This window comes from Neomonachus schauinslandi, chromosome 1, assembly GCF_002201575.2.
Source record: "Neomonachus schauinslandi chromosome 1, ASM220157v2, whole genome shotgun sequence".
NCBI classification, from domain to species: domain Eukaryota; kingdom Metazoa; phylum Chordata; class Mammalia; order Carnivora; family Phocidae; genus Neomonachus; species Neomonachus schauinslandi.
This window is the reverse complement of record NC_058403.1, coordinates 71,809,247-71,829,936: the sequence shown is the minus strand read 5'-3', so window position 1 is coordinate 71,829,936 and position 20,690 is coordinate 71,809,247. Positions and strand designations below refer to the sequence as shown.

Here is a 20,690-nt window from a genome sequence, read left to right as displayed (position 1 = left end):
AGGTAACAGCAGTGTGTGGTTATGTGGAAACATTCCATTGATACTTTGTGGTAAGATCAAGCATCAAGGCATCTCAGAGTAAACAAAACATGCTATTATACAAACTTAATTATAAAACCAGTTGTTTTTTTTTTTAAGACCCGCAAACAGAACACTAAATCTACTGAAAATCTGTTCAGCTAGAGAGAAGTTTTAGAGAACATCAAAATTGATCAGTCTTATTTTGCCTTACTCTTAAATTTTTCTCTGCAGGTCTTTTGGGAATTAAATTTGACAAGTATTTATTTTGGGCTATCAGAAGATGGCCAAACACTAATCTAGTCATTCATCTCCCTCCCTGTCAAAACATTAACCAAATACAAAATAAATAAATAAACCTACAGAAGTAAACAAAGTAAAAAAAGGAAAAGGATTTCAAATATATTAAAAGGCAAACTGATATATATTGATGAATATAGCAATAGCCCAGTGTAAACACAAGCAGACATACAAGAGAGGTACATTTCTTAACAGCCAGAATAGTGGAGCTAAGCAAAAAAAACAAAAAAGAAAACCAGGGGTCACTGTCTAGAGATATGAACTACCTACCTGAGAGGAAGAAGAGCTGCTAATGTGAGGGTCAGCACTCCAGAACATAACTCTGCCCAGGCAAGCACTGTAGGAGCAGATGAGGAGAGCAACCTAAAAGGCTAACTCTGCAACTCTGGACTGAGGCATGCCTGCTGAAGAGACCTCACCCTCAGCAGACAGGGAGCTCCCCTTGGTCAGCCTTCCCTCTCAGGGGAGACACATCTCAAGAAAACAGACTTAACACACTATAGGCAAGGATAAAAACCTGACTGCAGCTACCTAGAATTATCAAACCAAACATTCACCTTAAATATGGAAGTACCATCCAGATGTATAATGAAAACCAAAAGCATGAAGGAAAAAGACCAAGTATAGGGAGGGAAAAAGAAAACTGACCCAGAGAAAATAATTAATTCAGAAGCCAGGAGAGAACTTTAAAAACAAACTTATTATTGCATCTGTAAAAGAACTCAATGCTGTGAAATGGTAACCAGAAAACATAGCAAGCACTAAATTAAAATGATCAATGACAACAAATAGAAAGCTATAAACAAATAAACGTGTGTGTGTAAACACAGAAAGTAGAAAATGGGGACAAAAGAACATGAAGACACACGGCTGGCTATACTTTTCACCTACGGTCAACAATTGTTGCTGCTGAAGATCATCTTACTGACTCGAGCCTACTACCCCATGTTGGTGATAGCCAGTTTCTGTTATAAACATCAAACAGGCGCCTCAGCAGGTCATCCTCTATTAAAGGTGTTTAAGTGAGTTAATTTAACTAAAACAGACACTTTTTTAGAGAATTATATATCTTTTTCCAGTAATGTATCTTTAGAAATTACACAGTTCCTTTAACGGTACGAGATAGACTTGTCATCAAAACAACTAGCAGAAACAATATCCTTCTGCAAGGTAATTTTTACTATTATTTTCCTTAAAGTTACTTGTGCTTTAAAATATTGAACTTACCCAACCAATGGCTTCAAACATTTTCAAATCAAGTGGATCACCAGAAAGCATTCCTTCAATCTTCGTGAGTGAATGACAAGTAGCCATACAAGCAACAAACTGAGACTTTACCAATATCTCATTGCAAACATTTTCTTCTGGCAAAAGGAAACTAAACAGAAAATGCACTGAATTAGATTCATAAATCCCAAGACAATAAATACTCTATACATACTCAGGTTTTATAAAATTAAAAAATGTAAATAAAATGTTTGCATTTCTGCATGTATTAATTTTCTCTATGGTTTTTGGCATTCAAAACATTTTCTTCCATGTAAATTATACGTAACTAAAATACCACATTACCTAAGATTCTGAATAACTACTCTAGACAAACCAACACAGAACATACTAGATACCAAATAATAATTAAAACTCCTCCTATAGGTATATGACAGATAAGAATACATAAAAATCTCTTTTGTAAAAACACAAAATGAATGTGTAACACATAATCTTTTCAATGGGAAACCAAGCTCATAATCAAGAAAAGGAAATGTTCAAGTGCCAGAAATGGAAGGAAAGGAAAACCAAAGGAGTCTGAACCTGAGTGATGCTGACTGCCTGAAGGAGAAGGAAGAAGGGAAAGGAGCCGGTCAGTCCCGTAAGGCCCCGGGGCTTTAATACCCACACAGAAACAGAAGACAAAGTCCTGGCCAGGTACAAAGTGGGGAATTCACACTGAGAGGATCTCTTTCACCAAAAATAGCCAGTGCTCTTGAAGAGCATCCTTGGAAAAAAGGACATACTAAATAAAAGAATGGAGCATCTTGCAAAAAGAATATATGAAAAATAATTTACCTACAGACCCAAAGGCATAACTAAGAATAAGCTTATCTTTTTCCCCCCACCCCAAGTTCAAGAAAATAGTTAATATCTGTACAATACTTACTAAGCGCTAGGCACTGTTCTACTAACTTTAAACATATCTGATTCATGTCCTCCTCACACCATAGGAAGATGTTTTACTGTCCCCATCTTACAGATGAGGAAACTGAAACAGAAGGTGAAGTAAGTTTCCAAGGTTACACAGCGCCATTAAGTGGCAGGGCAAGGATTCAAACACAGAAGGTCTGGCTTTAGGGCCTCGGCTCTGAACCACTACACCACTCAGGATAGGATCTGGGTTTGAATACATGCTATTGCAGGTCCAGAAATCCTCAGGTTATGAAAGTAACATTAAAGCTCATCTGGCACCACTGATACCACTCTTGGCCAAGCACAGTCAAAACTCTCCATAAAGGAGCTCCCACAACACAACCACAAAGAAATCTCACAGAAAAATCCTGCTAAGTCTAAGTCCATAATTTAAAAATGCACTGGGAAACATTCCCATGGCTCAACAGACACAACAAAGACAGAATTAGAATCCCATAAATTTGAGATAATAGAATGGCAATCTGAAAGAATGCAATTAAAAAGGCACCTTTAAATTAAAGACTTAGAAAAAGAACAAGACACCATGGGGGGAAAGGAGGAGAGGAAGACTTTTAGGAACCAAATGCAGTTTCCTGTTTGACCTATGGTTAGGATTCCCAGATGGAAAAAACAAAGAATGGAGGAAAGGTCATTAAAAAAAAAAAAAAAAAAAAGGAAAAAAAAAAAAAAGGAGGAAAGGTAATAAAAAAAAAAAAAAAAAAAAGGGGAAAAAGCTGCAATTCTTCCGGAATTTATGAAAAGCATGAATCTTTGGAGTCAAGAAGCAAATGAGTCCTACACAAATAAAAAGAGACTGCAAAAATCAAGGATAAGGAAGTACTCTTAAAACAACAGTAAGAAAAGGAGTAAGGAGAAATGGAATCACACCATCAAAGCGCTGAGAGAACAGCTGACACCCTGGAAAGCTATGCAGCTATGCCGTCCTTCAAAAGTGAAAATGGAAATAAAACTAACAAATGTAGCTACAGAAGAGGGCAGTGCAGTCCAGGGGAGTGGGACAGAAGCAGCAGTGGTTGGCAAAGACAGTCCTGAACCTAGGGAATCTCAGCATGCAGACAGTATAAAACCTAAGTCTTAATCATAAAATGCTGTGCAACAAATACATATAAATAAGGGAGGGGAATAATCAAAAAAGTACTCTACAGTCCATGGGTTTCCTGGGGGGTTTAGAAACCCAATAAAGACACCCATGAACTTTACACTCTAATTACGACCGTTAATAATTTAAATTGGACAAGCAGTAAAAGATTAAAATGTATAAATTCTGGGAAAATGTACGAAAATATGAGAAATTTGAGAAAATGTGTGTGTGAACTGGGGCAAGGAATTACAGAAATAAGTTCCAATATATCTGAAATTACAAATGTGAATACAATGGCACAGAAAGATTAAAAAGTAAAGCAATGCTAAAGAAAACACACTCAGCAAACATTAGACCAAAGAAAGCTGGTATGTGTAACCGTAGAAATATCAGATGAAATGGAATTGAAGGCAGAATGCATTAGGGAGAAATAAGGTCACAATGTCACAATACTATTTATCAAGATGATGTAACAACTCTGAAATTACATGAACCAAACAGTATTCTCTCCAACTATAAACCTAAAACCCACAGACTTCTAAGGGGGGGCAAAAAAATGACATAAACACAACTACTAAGCTATCAAAAGACAACAAAAACAAAAGTAAAAAGACCAGACTGTTGGAATATTTTTGCAGTGCATAGTACTGAAAAAGATTACCACCCAAAAATACAAAGGACTTCTAATAAATTAGTAAGATAAAGACTAGGAACACAAAAGAAAAACGGTGTCAAGGTATAAACTGACAATACACAGAAGAATGCTAAATGACCATCCTTCCAAAAAGGTGAAAATAAGATCAGCTTATTAAGTACTGAGGAAACTGCAAAGAGCCACAATGAAAGACCATTTTGTATCTATCCATGTGGCAATAATGAGAAGTCTGACAATATCAAGTTTGGCAAGGCCTGGAGCAACAGGATATCATTCCTACTAAAGGAGAGAGTGTGAGCAGCATCACTTAGTAACTAGGCAGTCCCTACTAAACCTGTAGCCATGCAGATGCTATATAACCCAGCACTGACATCTTTAAGAAGCTAGTTTACTGAAACTCAACCACATGCTCACCAGGAGTTGTGTAGAAGAACTGCAATTGCAGCCCTAGTTGTGAAAGAGGAAAGGGAGAAAACAATGAAATTGCCCCTTCGTAGAAGAGGTACTATGGTTTAATCCTATCATGGAATATTAAACGATAGTTATGATTAATAAATTAGATCTATACATACCAACCTGGATAAATCTTGAAAACAATGTTAAAGAGGCAAAGAAAGCAGCAAAAACACGTACAGTATATCAGTTATGAATGTTTATTTACAGATAGGTCTTGTTTAGAGACAGATGTATATGTAGAGAAAATATAAAAACATGCAAAGATAATAGAACACAACTTCAGAATGACCGTAGGGATAGATTAAGACTTTAGCAGTATCTGCGATATTTTAAATCTTTTAAAAGAGATCTGAAGCCAATATGCAAAATGTCAACTGTTTAATCTTGGTGTTGGTTACATAGCTGTCCTATTACTCTATGTTTGAATGTTTCATATATTAAGATACTTATTAATAAGTAACTAATAAATGATCAAATCTAGCTAATATTTACCGTGTATTTTCCACTCGTTGAATCCCCCAAAGATCTAAACCATCTTCAGTAAGAGTTCCAGTCTTTAAAAAAAAAAAAAAGCACACATGTACAAAGTATGAATAATGCCTCCAAAAACAGAAATCACAAAAAGTTACACTACATATACATAATAAAATAAAATACAGCTGTCAACAAAGGAAACTAGTAAGATCTCTGTATATTGATAAAGAAGAACCTCCAGGAAATAACTAAAGTTAGGGAAGGGTGCAGAATATTCCTTACAGTACGGTTCCTCTGGACAGGTAGGGGGAGCATATGTGTAGAATCGTATGTTTATGTGCTTGTATTATGAAAAAAAGCAGAACAATGCACCAATCAACCTATCAATCAATAAAGGCCTACATAGGAAGGAAACATTAGGACAGAGGGAGCCAAAAAGGGAAGAGAACAAGTTAAATGATACCAAGAGGAAGCAATTGGCTAAATCCAGGATGTTTTTTTTGTTTGGTTTTTTTTTTTGTTTTTTAAAGATTTTATTTATTTATTTGAGAGAGAGAGAATGAGAGAGAGAAAGCACATGAGAGGGGGGAGGGTCAGAGGGAGAAGCAGACTCCCCGCCGAGCAGGGAGCCCGATGCGGGACTCGATCCCGGGACTCCAGGATCATGACCTGAGCCGAAGGCAGTGGCTTAACCAACTGAGCCACCCAGGCGCCCCTAAATCCAGGATGTTTTGAAGAAACCAACTTGGTTTCTTCAATAAGATGATTCAGGACAAGGGGCAAGAAAAGCAAATGTTACAGATTAATTATAATCAATGCAATCATTATTTGGATTCTGACAGAAAAAACAAATTGTAAAATTTGAGACACTTTTTGTGAAAGACAAGGAAATCTGAATGAGAACTGGATATTAGGTAACACCAAGAATTACTACTTTTGTTAACTGGGGTAAGATAATGGTACTGCAATAATTTTTTTTTTTTTTTTTTTTTTTTACATCTTCTAGAGATAAAACTGAGATAATACTGGGTGAAAGAATGTCTGATGCTGCCACCTTCAAAATGAGGGGACAGATGAAGTAAGACTGACAACATACTGATTAACTGTTAAAGCTGGGCAATGGGTAAATGAAGGCATTTTATACTTGTATCTTCTCCACTTTCGCGACTGTTTAAAAATTTTAATAGTAATGTTCCCCAAAAAGGCGTAAGTGAAATTTTCCAAACAAACAAATATGAAATGTAGTCATAGGACAGGATTTTTTTTTAAGTAATCTGTATGCCAAAGTGGGGCTCGAACTCAAACCTGGAGGTCAAGAGTTACATGCTCCACCGACGGAGTCAACCAGGTGCCCCAGGATATGACTTTTTAAAAAAAACCAAATGTCTCACATTTTTTCCTTCAATAATGAACATGCACAAAAATCATATACTTATCATATCAGTTACCAAGAAGAGCTTGATGGGAGGTTTCTTGGTCAATGTTTAATTCTCAAAATAAAAGTTTTAAGAAAACTAATTTCAGCAGAGGAAAGAAAAACCCTTTGTAAGAGGCAAGTAATATTTCACACAGGTACATAATTTGTCACTTTCACATAAAACCGTAAAATCAGTGACCTTCATAATTTTGAAACATATTCAATAAAATCACAGAGCAAACTTTAACTAAACATATATACATTATAGCAATACAATTCCAGTAAATATATCTATATGGAGCTTACTCTGTTAAAAACAAAAGATCATATGGTTTTCAAGACTACTATAAGGCATAATTCTGGATGTGAATGATTAGAAAATTCCAGATGTGGGCAAATAAGCAATATCCAAAGTATTAAAAATTGAAAAAGAAAAAAAAAAGAAAAAGCAGTGAAAAGAAATATACAAAAATGATGCATGTGCCAAGAAAGTTGAAAAAGAGGAATATCAGAAGAACACTAAACAATGAGTGTAAATTGGTTGATAGAGAATACATACAGAAAACCTTAATCTAAGTATTTAAAAGTTCTGACAGTAACTTCTGAGAATGATTACAACACTGAACCAACCTTGTCAAAGCAAACAAGATTCAGCTGCCCACAGATATTTATCCTTTGGGGACTGATACAGAAAATACCAATTTTTTTCAGTCTTCGTTGGGCATACACAATACCAGCTGTCATCGCAGCAGGCAGTGCAGGTGGCACCGTAATGGTAATGATATCCAGAGACTCGATAATTATTACCCCAATTTCTACCTACAATTAACACAAAAATAAATGTCAGGACCACCCCCATATCAAATATTTACTAATCTAATGTGGGTATTTCTTTAGTGAAGAATCCATAAACCATTTTCAATTGTATATATAAAGGTGTATATAGTTATATTCATCAACCATTTACAATTCTTTTCCCTTTAGAGGCTGCAAAAAAGGTGGCTCAGTGAATTGTCAGTGGACTGTGGAATGAAAGCTATTTTTAAAGGAAATTTTCATTTTAAGAGCTCTACATGCATCACACACTACACACTTCAAAGTTCAATACACATGTATCAGATATTGACTCTTACTATCAGCACCGTACTATGCCCATCTCTAAAGGGGATGGAAAAGAAAATTTGACGAGGTCTCTTAGAAGTACCTTCAATTAAGTAATCACAAGTAACTTTAATGCTGTATATCCCAGAAGTTAAAAAAATGAGAGAGAGAAAATAAAGCTTTTGGTGAGTATGTGGTCACCCCTCCCTTTTTTAAGTCATAAGAGAACAAGAAAAAGACCACCTAAACCAGAGCGGTCCGAAGAACTTTCTGCTATGATGAAAATGTTTTATATCTGTACTTGATTCTAAAATAACATCTACTAGTTTCATATGGTTAATTTAAATTAAATCAAAAGTTTAGTTCTTCATTTTCATTAGCCACATTCAAACCCTCAGCAGCCACATGCCATCATTAAAAATCAAACCCTGTTAAATGTTTACCATTTACATACCTTATTTAAAATGCTATTGATAATAGTGTAGATAAACCCAATACCAGCCACTGCCACAAGACACAGTAGAAACAAGTAGGCATCTCTGTAGAGTTTAAAATCAGTTGGTTTGGGATATAATATAGAACGAACAAGCTGTCCTTTGGAAGTACTAAATCCTTAAAAAAAATTGAAAGAAGAAAATGAGAATTATCTCCCAAAACAGAATCTCTTTTTAAACATTCAGTAGGCATCAAATACGCTAAACCATGCAAGAAGAGGTGACATGTTTTCTACCTGTTCTAACTACTACAGCTTTGACAAGTTCTCCAGTGTAGAAACGAGTTTGAATTACAGTAGTCCCACAAAACAAAGTGTGTCGTTTATGTATTTCTGGACTATAGAATTCATCTCCCATTCCTTTGATGTCCACTGAAGGATTTGGCAAATTAGTCTTTGTCACTGGAACACTCTCTCCTTTAAAAAAAAAAAAACATAAATTAAAGCACAGAAATCAGTATCAAACACACAAACCTTGAATTGTTAAAATAACCTAAATGTTATTATACTATTTCAATAGTTACTAAGAGTTCTCATATGTGGATAACAAAGCTTACTCAATTAGCTTTCTGTCTACCAATTTCCTTGCCCAAAAATATCAAGTCTTGTCTCTCACAATAAGTCCTGAAAGTGAGTTATGAGTCAAAGTTATAATCTGGAAATGATTTTGTCAAGTTTCAGATAAAAAGACCAGGTAACTGCCACAGCCCCAGCATCTGTTCACTTATCCCCAAAAACTGAACTGGAAAGTACTCCACAACCTCAAGCACAGAGATGTGAAGAAATACTCCTAACCCCCACTATCCACACACGCGCGCGCACGCCCACACACACACACACACACACACACACGGAAGGAAGAGAAAAGGCATCTAGGAAAGGGAGTGGAGAAAAATACATAGTATGGTAGTTCTCTCAACAACAAACGGCCAAACTCTTTTCAACATTAAATTTTAATTCTCTGTAGCATTCACATTTCTTGTTTCAAAGGTGGCAAGTATGTGGGGATATTTGTGTGACTGTGTTTTAAGAGAAGACTCTTAACAGTTTAAAAACATAGCAATCACTTCTTTCCAGATTGACTCTGACAAAAAATAAAGAAAACGTGATAAAAAGGTATCAAACTCTACCTTCAGATTATGAATTTCCAAAGGGAAGTCATTTCAAAGTCTACTTCCCCCCAGTTTAAGTAAAGTATAAAATCTTTATTCCCACTTTTTACACATCAAATAGGGAAGTAAATATGCTGCCATTCTCTGCAGGCAAAAGACTTATTTCCTCTTCTCTTACTATAAAATATTTCCTCATGTCAAAAGAAGTATGTCACAAAATGTAGTGAACACCAGCATAATGATTTAGTATCACAACTGGGTATAATGCAGAATTTGGTCCCCTCAAAATGAAAAAAAAATCTTCATTATCCATCACATTCATAACATTCATGAGTAAATATAAGCAATATAGTTTTATAGTTATAGATACAAGATAGTTTTTAAATAGTTTAATCGGTAACTACTTAGATCTTAGTATCATTAAAAACAACTGATCTGATTTTTACTCATTTACTTTACCTGTTAACATGCTTTCATTTACAATGCAAGTACCATTAATAAGAACAGCATCACAAGGCATGACTGTCCCATTCAATGGAATGACCATAACATCTCCTGGCACAAGGTCTGTAGAAAAGATCTCTTCTATTTCTGGATTTAAAGAAAGAAAAAGAGAAGTCTGAATATTCTTTAACTTGAAATAAAAATACAGTAAATAAAAGATTTGCCTGAAGGTCATCTGACCTCCATACTAAGTCAGAAATATAATGTAGTTAAACACGACAATCTCAATACATGAAAATGAAACAAGTAAGATTATTATGCCTTAGGGTAACAAAGCATGGTGTTTAAGTATATCAGGCAGTTTGTCCCTGATAGGATGCCAACTACACACAGGTGATGCCAAGTCCCTTCTGACCAAACAGGCGGCTAGACTTCAATACTCAGTACAACAGCCCTCTTAGGAAACAGTAAGTCCACACATGAGATCCCCTGCAATAGGTAAATAAGCTCAGATTTCTAAAACTCCTTGGAAACAGAGAAAGCATTGAAAATTTTAGTGTATTTTCTTTTTTTATTATTATTTTATTTACTTACTTGAGAAAGAGAGCATGAATGGTGGGGGGAGGAGCAGAGGGAAAGGGAGAAGCAGGCTCCCTGCCGAGCAGGGAGCCCAACACGGGGCTCGATCCCAGGACCCCGAGATCATGATCTGAGCCGAAGGCAGACACTTAACCAATGGAGCCACCCAGGAACCCCAGTGTATTTTCTTTTTTAACAGCAATTTTTTTACACCATCCTTTTTCTCACTGGCACTATTTATAACTCATAACATTTCAATCCTTCTCAGTATTCCTAAGATAGTCCTAATATTTTAGATCTATTTTAAATAAATTTACAAAATATACACTGCAATATTTTATCTGGTTCATTATTTCCTTAGAAATTTGTACATTGAGCTAAAATTTGTACAATTTAGCTAAAAATCTGTACAATTTAGCTAGAAATTTGTACAATTTAGCTAAACACTTTTTAAAAAGATTTTCCCAAAAGGAGGTTTTTCTTTAAGACTACCTTACATTTAGACTCTCATTCTTTCCCTCCCTTAGGTTTAATACTATGCTCAGAAAAGAGTTCTGGTAGTTGGTAAGTAAAGAGAAAACTATTATTTGTGATGTTAATCCGTAGGACAAAAACTCTTTCCCTTTCTTCTCCTTTAACTAAGCTATGAGGAAACAACTTCTAAAGAATTCTAATGATATTAAGCACATACTAGGCATAATACTTTTCATTTTAAATAAACTTGACTCTTTCAAAACTTTAATGCCACTTGAAAGTCTACTCCTCTCAGGTATACCAGGAAACAAAATACCAATGACTTGTTAGACTTTACAAAGGGGTAAGGAAGGGGCGCCTGGGTGGCTTAGATGGTTAAGTGTCTGCCTTCAGCTCAGGTCATGATCTCAGGGTCCTGGGATCAAGGCCCGCATCGGGCTCCCTGCTTGGCGGGGAGCCTGCTTCTCCCTCTCCCTCTACTGTTCCCCCTGCTTGTGCTCTCTTGCTCTGTCAAATAAATAAATAAAATCTTTAAAAAAAAAAAAAAAAAACCAAAGGGGTAAGGAAGACATGAGTTGAATGCAATGTCCTGGCATCCCCAGTGCCTTCAGCAACGGCAGATCAGTAAGAGGATGAGCACCAATAGAGAAGAGAGATACTCCCAACTAAAGCAGCAAGTGACCAGGAAGCACAGGGAAGGAAGCACCTGCAAGGCCAAACTGTGTTTATGCTCGGATGTAGTGTACTGAGCCAAGAGAATGGAGACTGATTTGGTATTCTCAATCAATCAAAATGGCTATTGCCTCCAAGGCCCATGCTGTTGTGTTGTCTCTCCTTTATGTCCTTTACACCTCTTCAATACCACACCAGACAAACTAACATGTCCAAAACATTATCCTTTCCTACAATACTGCTTCTCCTCCAGCGTTCCTTATTTAATTAAATGGCACCGATGCCCATCCCTCAGGCCTGACACTGCTCTATCACCCCACATCCAATGAATTATTAAATCCTGTTCAATGCCCACATTTAAGCATCTTTCAGCCCCATCTCATTTATCTCCATCTCCACAACCTTCACCTTGATCCATTTCATGCCTTCAACATTAATCTCCTCTAAACCCATCTGAACACAACAGCCAGAATGATTTTTGCAAAAAGGCAAACATCAGATCACTCCCCTGTTTAAAAACCCTTCAATGGCTTTCCATTGCCTTTTGGAATGAGGTCAAATTCCTTAACATGCCTTAGACGGCTGTCCATCATCTAGTTGCTGCGCCTGGCACACTGAGTTCCTTTCAGTTATTACAATGACCAAGCTCCCTCTCATTTCCAGAAGACTGGGCACTTAAAACCCTCTTCTCTCCCTCTCTCACCGCCCCCCTCACCTACCTCTTATCTGACTAATTCAACCACTTAAAAATACTTTCTCCAAGAAGCCATCTCTGACACCTACAGTAAATGAGCTCTATTATCTAAATTCCCTGACCTCTCCTAATCATAGCATTTGTCACACTTTGTTACTATGCCTTTCTAACTAGACTGAAGTTCAATGATGACAAGCACTGTGTCCATCTTGTAACCACGCCATCTCCAGAGCCAACCACAGTACCTGTCACATAGTAAGAAATAAAAATATCATTTTACAGAAATGAATCAGATAAAATCTCAGAAAGTAGTACAATCCAAATACTTATTTTTACTTCTTAAAAAATGAATGTATAGGGGTGCAAAGGCGCCTGGGTGGCTCAGTCAGTTGCGTATGACTTTGGCTCAAGTCATTATCTCGGGATCCTGGGATCCAGCCCCACATGGGGCTGCCCACTCAGCGAGTCTCTTTCCCTCTTCCTCTGCCCCTCCCCCAACTCGTGCATGCACACACGCTCTCAAATAAATAAAATCTTTAAAAAAAAGAATGTATATGTATAATATATTAGTCTTGCTTTAGTTATTAGTGCTTAATGGGTATCTTATTTGGTTTATTTTTCCAAGAGTTACCTTAAGTACTTACCTTCATTCACTCTGCAAACCGAAACTCTCACAGTACTGTGAGCTGCCACCATGTCATGCAACATAATATATTGCTGAAAGAGGAAAAAAAAAAACGTAAAAACTAGCTAATATAAACCCACTCTTCAAGACATTAAAAAGCAAGGGTGCCATAAAATAAGGTAAGTTAATATGGTAAATGCATATTACTCTGCCATTAAAAATGTCAAGACTAAAAGATTCAAAGATTATTCAATGATTAGCTCAAAACAAAATAAGAAGCACTTTAATGACAGTCCTGAAAACAGTAAAATAAACCCTCCAGTTTTCCAGTCTGTGATAAGCACTTACAGATCCCTATGGCCTCTAAGCAGTCAAGTGGTATTTTAACTCTAAAAAGCATCCACCTTCCCCCACCTCGAAAACAGAGGGAAAGGAATACATATGCATATAACCCAAAAGAATAACTATATTGAGTATTACTTTATACCAAGTACTATTCTACACACTTTACACTCTGCTACTACAAAATACACAGTTGTGAAAGCCATAATAAATTGGACTTACCTTCCTAATGGAATACAGAGAGCTTACAATTGACACTATAGACATAATCACAATGGCTAGAGCATAATAATAGTATTCATCAGTGCTCCACAGTACAACACTGAACAGCTGGAAAATGTAAAATGGGTTGAGAACCTAAAAAATAAGATTTTTAAGTCAAATTTATAACCATACAGATGTTCCACCTTTTCATTTAAGAAATAAACAACAAGACATTTAGAGGATAAGCTCTGTAGCTTATCTGTAGGACCCTAGGGCAACATGTACTACCGAAACAGTAGGGCAAGATGTTAGCATAGTACTTTTTTACCACTAACCTACCAGAATTTGGCTAAATAAGCTTGATTTAAATTATTTGCATCCATTTAGTTACATACTAAACCCAATACAGACTCAGCTAGAAATAGCTAAAATGTGTGTATTTAGCTGTTCTTCATTCTGCTTTAGCAATAAAGTACATTTACTTCCAATAATTACTGGGCTACTAAAGGATATAAAATTCTTAATTAAATGGAATAAATGTTTACTTATTATGAACTCCAAATACCAATTTTCCTATAAGTCAAAGGTTCACTGGAGTCTACAGGGAAGACAAATATGAGATAATAAGTTACACTGTTTTGCATTCTCTATGGAAATAATTAAGGATTAAAACCTAAACGAGAGGGCGCCTGGGTGGCTCAGTCGTTAAGTGTCTGCCTTCGGCTCAGGTCATGATCCCAGGGTCCTGGGATCAGCCCACATCGGGCTCCCTCCTCGGGGGGAAGCCTGCTTCTCCCTCTCCCACTCCCGCTGCTTGTGTTCCTGCTCTCGCTATCTCTGTCTCTGTCAAATAAATAAATAAAATCTTTTAAAAAAAAAACCTAAACGAGAAAAAGAGATAAGGGAATCCTGGCAATGGACTTTGTTTAGCCAAATTTCATAGTATTCTATCAATTTCAATAACTTCCCCCAAATGTCTTAAACTTGATGCTTGTATGCTTTTCAAAGCATTTTCACATATATAGTCCCATTTTACTTCAAAATTAAACAAGATAATTTGAAAGGACTTACTCCAATTTTAAAGATAAAGGAGCAGCAGAAAGGTTTTCTAATGATCAAAGATAGTTACTGATGAAAACTAGACTTTCTAAGAATAAATATGATAAACTGTTTAAAAATTGAAGAAAAGAGAAAAGACAGGTGTATACATCTGTAAGATAGGGCAAGATTTACATGTGCAACATACTGAGAGTAAAAAAAAAATTTACAGACAAGAAAAGCAAAACAAATAATAAGGTAATTAATAAAAAGGTAATTTAAGCCCCCAAATTATTTCTCTACCAGAGTTACTACCTTTACATTTCAATTTAAAAAAAAAAGAGTGAGGCAGAAACTAAGAAAAAGAAAACCAAGAATATCTTATCACTTAAATCATGGCTCTTTTCAAATTGACAACTCAGTTGATCACAAATGTTGTCTTACCTCCTTAATTAAAAGCTTAAAAACAGAAGGCACTTTCACAGTAATTTCATTTACTCCATAAAGCAATTTTCTATAACAGGAAAACATAATAATAGTGTTACATTATATTATATAATAACAGTATAATTTAGGGATGGCATTTCATTAGATAAGGTTTAAACCACAGATTGCTCTTAAATCTGGAACTTAAACATTCATGTTTCTACATACTTGTCTTCTACAATTCAATTCTCCACCTACAGTATTTAAATCAAAGTAGTCAATACTGTATAACTACACTGTTGTTTCATTCTGCCTCATATCTCTTTGTGTGACAAGTATCTTTCCCACTAGTCTATAATAACCATGTCTGCAAACGCTTTCTTTTTCACCCTTGAACACAGCAGGAATAAAAAATTTTGAACTGCAATTAATTTTTGCAAGAGACTAAAATATATTTGAGGGGTCCTGTACTATTTTTCTAATGAGAATACTACACTAAGAATATTTATTTCAAAAACAACTGTACATTTGACTTTTTAAAAAAATGCTTTCAAAAACTTGTTTAAATCCTTCCAACTTAAACTCCTGGTAGTACTTTCAATATGAAAGAGTAATGAGTAATTCTTGCCTTTTATGATATATAAGTCTGAATGAATTAATTTTTTAATATCCTAACCTGTTGAAAAAACATGCTACAGGAGTATAAAAAAACTGCCAATTTAATTTGAAAATAACATTTATTCTCAAAATATGCAACACACTGGTAGCATATTATACTGTAGCAAAGAATAACATGATAAAAAAGATTATGCATTCCAATTTACAAATACTCATTGTGGTAAATTTTTAGCTCATGCTTACAATTCCCAATACATTTCAGAAAATCTAAGATGCTATCAATTATAAGACACTCATTATTTTATATGCCATCAAGATAAAAATGCTCTCAAGTAAAGGGTAACACTCCACCCAATATGACACATCCCTCCTTTAAATATGTTAAAATGTGGGAAAATGTGCACCTTAGAATTGATGAAATATGGTATATTTTCAGGGATATCAACTTCAAAATTCCAGCTTTAACATTTTAACATTTCATAATTCTTAAACTAAGAGACAGTCTTACCCAAATAAAACATCAGTAAGTTGTCAACTACTATGTCTATAATAAATACCTGTTAATATGTACAACTATATGGTAAAAGGGTGGACTATATATACTACTTTATTTAGGAATTTTGATAACAGATCTAACTTTAGTTGGATAAAAATTACCTGTAGGCATGCATCCCCTTTGTCAGTCCTGCACTATGCTTTTCATAAATTGACGTACAAGAAACACCTTCATCCAGTCCCCTAAATAAATCCAAAGTTTTTACTTTAAACAAAGTTTAAAATATCCAAATGTCTTAATGCCTCATTTTTCTATATTCCTGATTTTAAAGCGTGACTTCCTTACAAATAGAAACCCTTAACAAAAACTGAGATAATGAATGAGAATTTTTAAATCTCAAATTCCTAAGATAAACAATAATGAAAGTTCTAAGTCTCAAATGTGCCATTCTAAATTATCCAATGTATCTATCACATGATAAGATGGCTCTAAATACTCAAGTTTACATAATAATATTATTATCCTTTAAGTCTGTACCAAAGCTGTAAGAGCTAATAATTAAACTAATAAAACTAAAGTATGACTAACTTGAGAATTCCAAACTAAAAATAAAATTTTTTTTACTTTTTATCTATATAGTTTTCCCTCTTCAATTTTTTAACCTTCATGCTAAGAAATGCTATTCATTGATTTTTCTTTCTACAAAAGCATCAATCTAAATCTGTCCCTGTTCTAATACAAACCTAGAAGAGAAGTACAGAATTTATGAGTCACAGGCATTGCCTAAAATCTGTAACAATTCTAACTGGATTCAACCAACAGATCTACTTTTCCCCCCAAAATGTCTTAATTATGCTTATTTTAACTGAGATACTGGTCACAGAACTCTAAAGAGAGTCTTGTACATCACTGAACTCCAATCCTTTTCTACTTTTTTCAGTTAGAAAAACTAAGCTCCATAATTAACAGCTGTCATTGGCATAAGTTTAAATTCTGTAAGTTTCTACAGTTGGCAAACACCACATGGCAAATAGGTTTGACATTTTTTTCCCACTGTAGTTGGTAACTTCTCCAAAAGCAGCAAGGAACAGCTCCAAGTCTTTTTTTAAAAAACAAAATGGTCACTGGCAGTGTTCTATAAGGCAACAGTTAATTAGGAATGGTCTTCAGAACTAGGCATGGAGAAATGCCCGGGGCTATTCCAGAATATTCCAATTCTTTAGTGTCTGAGGAAAAAAATCCAGGCATGAATATTTTAAATGTTCATAAGGCGATTCTCTTTGTATTGCTAATATTAAGAATTCCTTCAGCATTCAAGTAATGATACTTAGTGTTTATAATAATCACTTTAACAATAGCAATAAAAATAGAATCCTAATTAATCTAGTACTTACATAACTTGAAGCTTCCACAAAAAATAAAGTTTAAGGGATTCCTCCAATTTGTCCTACTCAAGGCTTAACACATTTGACAATGTCTGAATCTTAATCCACATAGTAAAGTTAAATTTCTATTTGTCTATTACTCCATCCCTCAAGGATAAATAGATGGAACTGTCAGCAAGTTTGGAAATGAGACTTCAGATATTCTGACAGGCTATAAAGTGTACTTGAAATTCACTTTGAGATGAACCCACAAAAAAGAAAAGAACTCAGACTCAGAGTGGATTTGGAGAATCATACTGTTTCAAACTTTAAATGTAAATATTGCCAAGGTACAAGTTACAAGTAGGATTTATCTTAAAATGGTTAATAAGTATTCAAGTAACACTAGAGAGCTGTTAATAAGTGAATAAAAGTTACGCAATAAATACCTCTGATTTTATGTAACACTACAATGAATTCTTTTTTATCTAGAACATTTTCAAGACATTCATAATATAATCCAAACAAAAAAAAAATACTTACTTTAAAAAATCAAAATTGTGAAGGGTATCATTCCAGAAGTATTTAACACTGTGGTGGGTGAAATAACGGACCTGTAGAACACACATAAATGTTACATCAAAAAGCATTATCATCACTTGTTTATGATTAAGTTTACTAACACAGGGCGCCTGGGTGGCTCAGTTGGTTAAGCAACTGCCTTCGGCTCAGGTCATGATCCTGGAGTCACAGGATCGAGTCCCGCATCGGGCTCCCTGCTCGGCAGGGAGCCTGCTTCTCCCTCTGACCCTCCCCCCTCTCATGCTCTCTCTCTCTCATTCTCTCTCTCAAATAAATAAATAAAATCTTTAAAAAAAAAAAAAATTTTAAAAAAAAGTTTACTAACACAAATCTACTATCTATTAAAATTAAAGTGATCACTACAAATGCAATCTGTTTCTTCTAATGTACCTAAACTGTGTTATATATAGTAATAAATATTTTATATGTATATGAATTTATCCCAAACAAAAATAACTGCATGCACAAAATTATCGCTATGATGGCATAAAATGTAACAATTCTAATGGTTTTCAAAGAAACTTTGACATTAAGATCACAATACCTGCTGTGGTTGAGTCTGTGAATATTTACTCATTTCATGCCTATTCTCTTCAGCCAAATTTTCAGTTAGATGAACAGCATGGCCATTTGAAACTTTATTAGTCACAGATTTGGGGTTCAAAAATGGGTGAGTTTCCAGAGAAAGAAAGCGAATTTTTGCACAAAACCACATTCTGAATTCATCCTTACAAGAGAGAAAGGGATAAAAAGTTAATTATGTATATTGCATAACTGCCTATATACATTTTTAATTCCCATTCTTTACATATTATTGATTTGTCTCTGAGAAAGCATCACTTCCTACTCACTAAATGTTAAACCATTTCATGAAGATGTATAAATTCTATACATGAAGATGTATAAATGCTTTCCATTGCTCACCATTTTATGACATACTTCACTAATACAATATCCCATGCAAAATCATGAGTAATTTCTTAATTTAACCATCAACATAATGACACTAGAAATTAAAGCCTCTGAGGAAACCATCAGCACAATGAAAAGGCAACCTATTGAATGGGAGAAGATACATGCAAAAGATATATCTGATAAGGGGCTAATATCTAGAATATATAAAGAATTCATATAATTCAGTAACAACAACAAAAACCCAATTAAAAAATGGGCAGAGGATGGACTAGACCTGTTTCCAAAGAAGACATAAAGATGGACAAGTGACAAAAGATGCCCAATACCATGAATCATCAGGGAAATGCAAATCAAAACCACCGTTAGTGAGGTATCACCTTGCATCAGTCAGAATGGCTAGTATCAAAAAAGATAAGAAATAACTAGTGTTGGTAAAGGTGTGGAGAAAAGAGAACCCTGGTACACTGTTGGTAGGAATGGAAACTGGTGCAACCACTAAGGAAAACAATATGGAGGTTCCTCAAAAAATTAAAAATAGAAATACTGAGACCCAGTAATCCACTTGCAGGTATTCACCCAAAGAAAGCAAAAACACAAATTGAGAAAGATATATGCACCCCTATGTTTACTGCAGCATTATTTACAAGAGCCAAGAATATAGGGAAGCAAGCTAAGTGCCCACTGATACATAAAGAAGATGTGGTATAGGGCGCCTGGGTGGCTCAGTCGTTAAGCGTCTGCCTTGGGCTCATGTCATGATCTCAGGGTCCTGGGATCGAGCCCCGCATCGGGCTCCCTGCTCCACGGGAAGCCTGCTTCTCCCTCTCCCCCCGCTTGTGTTCCCTCTCTCGCTGTCTCTCTCTCTCTCAAATAAATAAATAAAATCTTAAAAAAAAAAAAAAAAAAGATGTGGTATATATATTTACAATGGAATACCACTCATTCACGAAAAAGAATAAAATCTTGGGGCGCCTGGGTGGCTCAGTTGGTTAAGCAACTGCCTTTGGCTCGGGTCATGATCCTGGAGTTCCAGGACTGAGTCCCGCATCAGGCTCCTTGCTCAGCAGGGAGTCTGCTTCTCCCTCTGACCCTCCTCCCTCTCATGTGCTCGCTCGCTCTCTCTCTCTCTCAAATAAATAAAAACTCTTAAAAAAAAAAAAGAATAAAATCTTGCCATTTGGGACAACTGGATGGACCGAGATGGTATTATGCTAAGTGAAATAAGTCAAAAGGAAAAAGACAAATACTACAAAACAAAAACCAAAACAAATACCAAAAACAAAACAAAAACAGAAATAGACTCATAAATACAGAAAACAAACTGGTAGTTGTCAAAAGGGAGGGGGAAGGAGGAATAGGTGAAATAGGTGAAAGGGAAAAAAAGGTACAAACTTCCAGCATAACAGAATTAGGTCATGGGGATGAAGAGTACAGCACAGGGAATATAGTAATATAATAACTTTGAATGGTGACAGATGGTCACTACACTTACTGTGGTGAGCATTTCATAATATATATAAATGTCAAGTCATTATGTTGTCTACCTGAAACTAATATAATATTTTATGTCAACTCTACTTCAATTAAAATATATATGCAACAAAAAAAAGCCAAAACGAACTCATAGATACAGACAACAGATTAAGTGGTTACCAGAGGTAAGGGTTGAGGGAGGGTGAAATGGGTAAAGGTCAAAAGATATAAATTTCCTGGGGATCTAACATACAGCATGGTGACTAGTTAACAATACTGTAGGGTATATTTGAAAGTTCTAAGAGAATAGATCTTAAAAGTTCTCATCACATGAAAAAAAAACTTCTGTTAACTGTGTATGGTAACAGATGTTAACTGCAGTTATTGTGGTGATTATTTTGCAATCTACACAAATACTGAATCATTATGTTG

General features: G+C 35.3%; 1 protein-coding gene across 3 annotated transcripts in view; it reads right to left on the bottom strand.

Annotated features, from left to right (window-relative positions):
* The window catches only part of ATP13A3 (ATPase 13A3), a 93,604-nt gene that overhangs the window by 44,834 nt on the left and 28,080 nt on the right, over positions 1-20,690 (bottom strand). For 2 of the 3 annotated variants that reach the window (XM_021692747.2, XM_044919886.1), the window contains exons 4-15: positions 18,415-18,597; positions 17,832-17,902; positions 16,086-16,166; positions 14,829-14,898; positions 13,365-13,499; positions 12,820-12,892; positions 9,772-9,903; positions 8,438-8,617; positions 8,162-8,319; positions 7,237-7,425; positions 5,208-5,269; positions 1,546-1,696 (exon numbers count right to left, since the gene is read on the bottom strand). In XM_021692747.2, the coding sequence (XP_021548422.1) occupies positions 1,546-1,696; positions 5,208-5,269; positions 7,237-7,425; positions 8,162-8,319; positions 8,438-8,617; positions 9,772-9,903; positions 12,820-12,892; positions 13,365-13,499; positions 14,829-14,898; positions 16,086-16,166; positions 17,832-17,902; positions 18,415-18,597 (1,485 nt within the window). The remainder of the gene's footprint in view (positions 1-1,545; positions 1,697-5,207; positions 5,270-7,236; positions 7,426-8,161; positions 8,320-8,437; positions 8,618-9,771; positions 9,904-12,819; positions 12,893-13,364; positions 13,500-14,828; positions 14,899-16,085; positions 16,167-17,831; positions 17,903-18,414; positions 18,598-20,690) is intronic. The other variant, XM_044919887.1, reaches the window with a different exon arrangement.